Source organism: Lolium perenne, chromosome 3, assembly GCF_019359855.2.
Source record: "Lolium perenne isolate Kyuss_39 chromosome 3, Kyuss_2.0, whole genome shotgun sequence".
Taxonomy (NCBI): Eukaryota; Viridiplantae; Streptophyta; class Magnoliopsida; order Poales; family Poaceae; genus Lolium; species Lolium perenne.
The window spans coordinates 18,403,684-18,411,225 of NC_067246.2; the positions used below are offsets into that span (position 1 = coordinate 18,403,684).

At 48.1% G+C, this 7,542-nt stretch overlaps 1 protein-coding gene across 1 annotated transcript; it reads right to left on the bottom strand.

The window, feature by feature from the left end:
- Positions 1–235: 235 nt before the first annotated feature.
- On the bottom strand, positions 236–4,016 carry LOC127338124 (delta(7)-sterol-C5(6)-desaturase). The gene is made up of 3 exons (XM_051364370.2): positions 3,511–4,016; positions 1,080–1,385; positions 236–715 (listed from the first exon to the last, which is right to left on the bottom strand). Exons 1-3 carry the CDS (start codon positions 3,746–3,748, stop codon positions 426–428), a joined length of 834 nt encoding a protein of 277 aa, XP_051220330.1. The 5' UTR covers positions 3,749–4,016; the 3' UTR covers positions 236–425.
- Between the last annotated feature and the right edge of the window lie 3,526 nt (positions 4,017–7,542).

Sequence of the window (7,542 nt, forward strand, 5' to 3'; positions counted from 1 at the left end):
GCAGTTGCGAACCGCGACCAAAGGCCCTTTTTCCATCAGTGGTTCATGTGCACGTACGAAATCCTCTGCCTATTAAGATCCAATAAACTTCGCAGATAAGGAAAATTACAGTGGACTCCGGTAGTCAGGTGGAGAAACAACATTAAACATTTATAAGCTGGAAAAACATTTTATCTAAAAAAATGAAACATTGCTTATATCTTCACACTATGCTAAAAAAATGATACAAACACCATTGACGCAAGTTTCAAACGTATCTCTTTATTTACTTCATGCATTTCGTGTGAACAATGCTAAATATGTACCATGTTATCACCAACTAGTATACTAAAATAGCATATAAGACAAAAAGAAACTTTGAGGAGAGTAAACATATAAGGTAAAAGTCTACTACAGTTCACAACACTATCAGATGGTTGAACAACTCAATCCTCCTTGAAGATATCTTCTGGCTTTTGAAGTGTGCCAAACAGTGAGTCCATCCAGATAGTGTAGTGGCCATAATTGTGCCGGTAAGTGGTATGGTGAATAGTATGATAACCAGCACCCATCACCGGCCAAACCTTGCCATGAATGCAATCATGGATATTAGCTGTCCACATAGCCTCCATGAACAAGAGGGCAACGTTAGTCCTGAAGTGCGTTGGGAAAAGGAAGGGAGCAACCACATGCGGCATGGCTAGTAAAATCCCATCCACCGGATGGGATGCTAGTCCTGCAAGGAACAAAGGGCATAAGTTGAATATGTAGTGGTGATGATAAGACAATGGCCGTCAACAAAGGAGCATTACATGTACATCCTAACTATACTTTCTAATGGCATGCCCTATGACACTCAGAACCATAGTGTTAGTGAGATTTAAAATAATAAGTACGATACAAATAAACATATATACTCAAGTATATTGTTATACATCTATGACAAGAACAATTGTCAACAATCAAAAAAAATTACAACTCCACTTCAGTTAGAAGTATATAAACAACAACATAAGCCCTCGGCATTGCTACCTAGCGCGATACACAAATCAAAGATGCAATTAAAATATACAAGAGTCGACATGCGAGCAAAATCTTACCCGCAAATGGAGATAGGGTATTCTCCTTGTTGTAAAGGTGGTGGGTTGCATGGAGGTGCTTGTATAGTGGCTTTATGTGATGCAACTCCCTGTGCACCCAGTACATTCCGCACTCCAGAAAGATGAGATATAAAGCCAGATAGACAAGATACATTGGCCATCCAACATCGCTGATATGAAAGAAACATTGTGTCCATCCACTCTCAATCATGTACTCATATATAGTTGGAAGAACAGTGTAGAAAGGCATGGACACTGATGCCACAAGTATTTGCTTCTTCACAGCTTCCACCGTAGGGATAGAATCTGCATCAAGTGCCTTAGGGTGTCAGCACCACCATCTATGAAGTAATAAAGGTATATAAATAACTTAAACAGTCCATAAGGCAGTCACCCAAGTAGATTCTACCTTATACCCATCAGGCAACGTTTCAAATATTTCCCTAACTGGCTAAATGGTGTGAATCATAGGTTCAAAATACTTATTAAAGTGGAAGCAATTACCGTTATTTGTTCAATGTGGCTATGTAGAAATGACAGATAAAAATTCTTCTCACAACTTATCTTGGTTCATGGTTGTCTCTAAAACGTTTGAAGAATTGAAACATGTTGAATGAAAGCGTACTACATGGTTGAACGACACGGTTGAATGAAAGCGTAATTCATGTATTGGACCTCCATCACCATAAGCACCCTATGCAAATCCCTAGTGGATTACTTGTTGTGCGCCACTTTTTTCTTTTGTACTTTTGGACGATTGGACCTGAAGACCGTGCGTATCTTACTTATGCAGATGCCGACTATAATGCTTAAGATTTTTAAATAATAAAATGCCTTTTACTGTAAAAAAATAAGAAGATTCTGAAGATCGGAAAAGGAGCACGAGTGATGTGCTCGTGATGAATGTGTCAATCAGGTTAAGAGCTCTACATAGAGCTCAATTAGAATTAAAAGCATACAGATTGACCATATGGACATAATTCATCTGGAAATATAGTTTCACGGTACATATATCTATATAGCACATGATGATACCTTTGTGTTCACAGAATGAATCAAGCAACAAAAATGGAATAAAATTTCCAACGAAGCAAGAAATACAGCTAATAGCTTCCATTTCAGTTGTCTTGCATAACCACGAGAAACAAAACTGTTCTGCTGTCATACGAGATGCTAATAAAAAATCTATTCACTAGCCTACAACAGAAAGAACTAAAGTTTAAAAATAAATAAGATGTTCACAGAGACTCCATATTTATCATACGGAGATTCCTTCCAAAAAATCCAATATTCAGTAGCCTACAGACCTCAAGTAAAAAAATTCAGAAGTCGAGAGAGAAAACCAGATTTTTTTAACATGCGGGTGGCTTAAGGAAGTCGGCGAAAGTAATCAATTAAGTCATGATACAAACTAGAGAAACCCGAAAGGCCGCAAACCTATTGGTGGACTTCCTGGAATACGAGCCGAGCCGAGCCGAGCAACCGAGTCTAATGCATAAGAGGAACTAAAAGCAAACCCACCACCCCTTGTGAATATTGTGAATAGAAGTGGCACCAAATGGTTAAGTGAGTGTGCTGAACCGTATTTATAGGGATGGGCCTTTAGTCCCGGTTGGCCTGGCCAACCGCGACTAAAGCCCCTCTCGTCCACTAGCTGTCGACCGAGCCCGCTGGGCCCAGACCTTTGGTCGCGGGTCGCCTCCCGAACCGTGACTAAAGACCCCTTTAGTCGCGGTTCGAATATTTTAGGGACTAACGGGGGCGGATGGAAGCCTCTTTTTCTACTAGTGGGGTATCTAGTTAAAAACTGACAAAAGGAAAAGGAAATGTATAATATATGATGCATTTTTTTCTTATTATTTTGAGTATAAATAATAGCAAACAATTATTAAATATATGATACCAAAATAATATAGTCGATAAACCACAACAACCAATAATTATATCACAAGAATTATGTAATATTGGCAGATTATTAGATAATGGATAAACTATATTATCTAGAAACATTACAAGGCAAGTCGATAAATGACAAGTGTACTTGAGTTGTCACATCGAACAAGTAGGCTCGGGCCGGCACGGCTTGGCCACATGGGCAGGATTAATTTATTTGATATGATTGTACAGCCTAATGCTATATATTTTTTACCGAGCTAAACGAGTTCTTTTAATGACAGAAGTTAAAACTCGACTCGACTAGTTACACGCCGTGTTCGAGTTCAGGCGAGTCGAGTCGCAAGTTACTCGTTTAACTCACGAGTTTTAAATTTTGAATCAAAACGGTGGTCTAATTCAATGATTTACGTGCTAAGCTTTTTTATTCCTTCCGATTCATAATAATTAAAATTTCAACTAATATGATGATAGTTATTATAGATTGGAGCGAGTATAACATATGAAAAACAAGTCAACAAGGGACGAGATGGACAACCTTTGGGGACGTAATCGTGCTGCTTCCAGTGGTAGATGACGAAGCACCATAGGAAGCCGATGATGAAATACATGAGGTAGACGCCGATGCAGTTGCGCAGCCACGACTGCACCAGGTGCGGCAGCACGCGCCACCAGTCGCCCGGAAGGACCACGCTCAGGAGCATCTCGTTGTACCATCCCGTCTCCTCTATGAACAGCCGCCCGTACTGGTCGCCGTGGTGCTGCGGGGTCGCCATTGCTGGCAGCAGAGAGGTTGAAGAGGGGTGTCTTACTCTTAGGTACGTACGCTACTGGATAGCTAGCTACTTAACAGGACTGAAGCAGATCAAACGCAGAGTTTGCTCAGGAACAATGGAAGTAATGCACCCACTCACACTTGCGTACACTCCGCTTGGGCAAGTCTCGTTGACTAGAGGCTTGAAGCCTGATTGCTTAGGATTAAAACGAAGGGGGTGCACGCCCTTTTATAGAACTTCGCCTTACTGTCACTGCCCTTTGTCTTTGGGAACTTCATTGGGAGACGGTACCGGGCCTTATGTAGGTGACGTTGTTAATCTCCCTAGAAGCTTCCCTCCTGCTTTGCTTTTCCCCCATATACTTCTCAGTGTTTCTTGGTTTGCTACTACGTTTAAGAGGTTTTCAGTAAGATTTATATGCGGGAGACATTTGGTGTTAGGCACGGTATGTACTGCGCTAGCTCATGATTGGTATGTGCTGGTAACTATGTTGATAGGAGAGGAGGTATGTGATGCCCTCTATTCATGCAAGTTGTCAAACCGGAAAACAAAACCACCCTATTGATCCTTGTGGTTCATGAAAACTTGCCAAAGCCGGGGAGGGAACCCTAACCTCCCCCACCTCCAGCCCCCCTCCTCCTCCCCTTCCCTCTCCTCGCCGCCGCCGGACGGTGTCGCCGGGCAAAGCTTGGGCGCTGGCGGCCGCGGGGCTCTCCTTCCCCCTCGCGCGGAGAAACGGCACGGGTCGTGGCGGCCGTCGAGGGCGGCGTGCTTGGCGAGGGGCGCGGCGGCGCGGCCGGATATCCGGCGGCGTGGTGATCTCGTGCTCGGGCGGGCGTGCTCGGGAGGGCGTGCTGCCGGCTGCAGCCGCGGCGGCGGTGGCTTTCCTCGAGCGGCGCGGGCTCGGCCCCATTCTCTGGCGGCGGGGGTCGGCCTAGCAGCAAGGGTGGCGGAGCTGCAGGGTCTGGTTGGGACGGCGGCGACCTCCGGCGACGCGGTGCAGCAGTAGGATGACGCAGGTGAGATTTGGGCCCGATCTGGGCCAGGCAGGCAAGATCTGGGCCCGATCTGGGCCTCGCGGGCCCCTGCTATGTGCGCCGGTCGGCATCTCGTGGTGGCGCCGGGAGTCTGGGAGGTGGCAGTGCCTCTCCTCCGACTGCCGCGCGACCGGAGGCCATACCGGGGCCAGGCGGGCCTTCGGTTGGCAGCCACTGCATGCCGGGTTGGATGCTCTCTGTTCCCTGTCCGGTCACTGCCGCTCTTGCCCTCACTACTGGTCTGGCTGGAGTTTGCTACCGACGGATGGTATGAGCTTGGATGCCGGGGCGGCGGCCCTAGAAACTGCACGGTCGGCTCTTCGGCGGGCGACGTAGTGGTGGTGGAGGCTTTACTCCTAGGTCATGGGGATGGCGTGGAGTGGGCGGCGGGGTTTACGGGCGTTGGTGCTGCTTTGGCAGTGGCGGCTCCTAGACCATGTCTCGGAGGCTTTGTTTGGTGTCGGCGGGCTGCCCTTGGTTCCGTTGGTGTGGTGGGAGTTGATTTCGGGCGAAAGCCCAACGCTTTTGCGCCAACGGTGACGGCGCCTGTGGGTGTCGTGTCCCTCTTGGGGGCACCGTTGTGGTCGCTCCCCCACGCTAGAGCTCCGGGTGAAAACCTTTGACCGTTCTCGGTCTCGACGGCGGCGGCGCCTAGCGTCGTTACCCTCTTGGGGGCGTCATCGTGGAGCTTGGGTATCTTCGGCTTGCCCTCGTCGTCACCGGCGGGCATGCTCAGATCCTCTTTTGGTGCTCTCCGTCCCGACGTAGGGCGGACTCCACTACTAGGGAAAGGCTTATAGCCGCAATCCTTACCCCGGCAAATACGAGTGAAGATGCCGGCGGTAATACCTTCCAGGGGGGCTTAACAGTACCGCCGGCGAACAGGTAGGACGGCGCCGGGGGTGGCTCCATTACCGCCGGCGAAATGAAAACGGAGGCGCCGGGGGTGCAATGGGCCGCGGGGTCCCATTTGGGCCTAGCCTTACCGCCGGCGAATTGGGCCCAAAGCGCCAGGGATACTGGGCTGTACCGCCAGCGAACGCGCGCAGTAGATGCCGGCGGTATCGCCGAGCCAGGGTGGGCCACCAGGCCTTAACTTACCGCCGGCGTCTTCGGCCAGCAGATGCCGGCGGTAACGTGCCCTACCGCTGGCAATTTATTTTGTAGGCGCCGGCGGTAACCTGGGCATGTCCATTTAGGACGACCAGCCACCTACCACCACCCACACACACTCATATGTGATGGCAAATCAACCCAAGCACTAGTTAGCTCATTCCCCACCCATTTTAGCTATTTCAACCAATAAAATATGATGTATTTGAGCAAATCATGCACTACCTAGCCCCTCTAGCATGATTTGCATAATCTAGATCTAGATCTATCTCCTCCCACCACCTTTTCCACTAGATCTAGCTAGATCTCTCCATTTCTTAGATCTCTAGATCTCTCAAGCATTAAAGTCGACGTGTGGCGTCTCTCGGGTGCTTTTGGACGTCGCGTCAACTAATAGGTACATAACTAAATGAGTGGAACATTCATGTGTTGGCGAAAATTCGCGGTTATATCACTAGTACTAGTGGTGGCAAAAGGTGGTCCATATATGTAAATGCATTGTTTTGCATTTGTTTACGCGTGCAGGAACATTGAGTTGCCAATGTTTTGCCGGAATGTTGATTAACTTCCGTTCCGGCGAATGTTGGAACTCCAACATGACAATATTTAGCAAAGGTCATGCCGAATTTTTTCCGTGAAAACCGAGACGACGGTGTAATCGATTATCTTGTCTTGTAGGCGGCGATGGTCATCGCGATGAGGGAAAGCGTCGTGGATAGATACGTGGAACGCGCGACGGCCAACATGTATCGAAAAAGCGAAAGGATATAATGTGTCCTTGTCGAAGATGCAAGCTAGGATCGTTGTTTGACCCCTTCTCAGGCATAGTGAATCAACACCTGCTCAGGTATAGTTTCATGGAGGGGCATACTCAGTGGATGAGTGATGATGGAGATGATGATATCGATGGTGATGATGATGGAGATGATGATGGTGGAGATGATGATAACGAAGGTGATGGAGAGGATGCCCCACACGACAATGGAGACGAGGTTGAAGAGGATGGCGCACACGTTGACGGTGATCAAGAAGGCCGGGAAGAACATGCGGCCGACGAGGACATGAGTAGAAATACCCCGCTAACCGCGGCCATGCATGACCGTCATGTTCAAGAACTTCTTCTCAGCAACACATCGACCGACCCCAAAATCGCTGGTAGACAGAAGGCTAAGCTGGATCAACTCGAGGTAGACTCGAGAACTCCGTTGTACGATGCAGCTCGTGGGACGGAGGAGAGCCGTCTGAGATACGCTCTCGATATTATGGAGATGAAGGCAAAGCACAAATGGACAGACACAAGCGTGGACGAACTCTTCGGATACTTGAAGATCCACTTTCCTAAAGATAACACGTGTGCCGGTAGCCTACATGAGGCCAAGAAAATCGTGTGCCCTCTCGATTTACCGCACCAGAAATACCACGCATGCATCAGTGACTGCGTAATATATCGGAACGAGCATGCCAATCTCGATACATGCCCACAGTGTGGCGAATCTCGATACAAGAGAGGGACAAGAAAATCTCCTCGAAAAGTTGTGTGGTACTTCCCGCTCACGCCCCGTCTGCAGCGGTACTTCGTGGACCCCAAGGAAGCAAAGCTCATGCGCTGGCACGCGGAAAGAAAGGAGGCAGTGATGCGTGATG

Excerpts from the sequence above, each read along its gene's own strand:
- LOC127338124 (XM_051364370.2), bottom strand. The coding sequence starts at position 3,748 with ATGGCGACCCCGCAGCACCACGGCGACCAGTACGGGCGGCTGTTCATA. Across the intron at positions 1,386-3,510 it reads GCACGATTACGTCCCCAAAG|ATTCTATCCCTACGGTGGAA; the intron begins GTTGTCCATCTC and ends CACTTGATGCAG. Across the intron at positions 716-1,079 it reads TACCCTATCTCCATTTGCGG|GACTAGCATCCCATCCGGTG; the intron begins GTAAGATTTTGC and ends TGTTCCTTGCAG.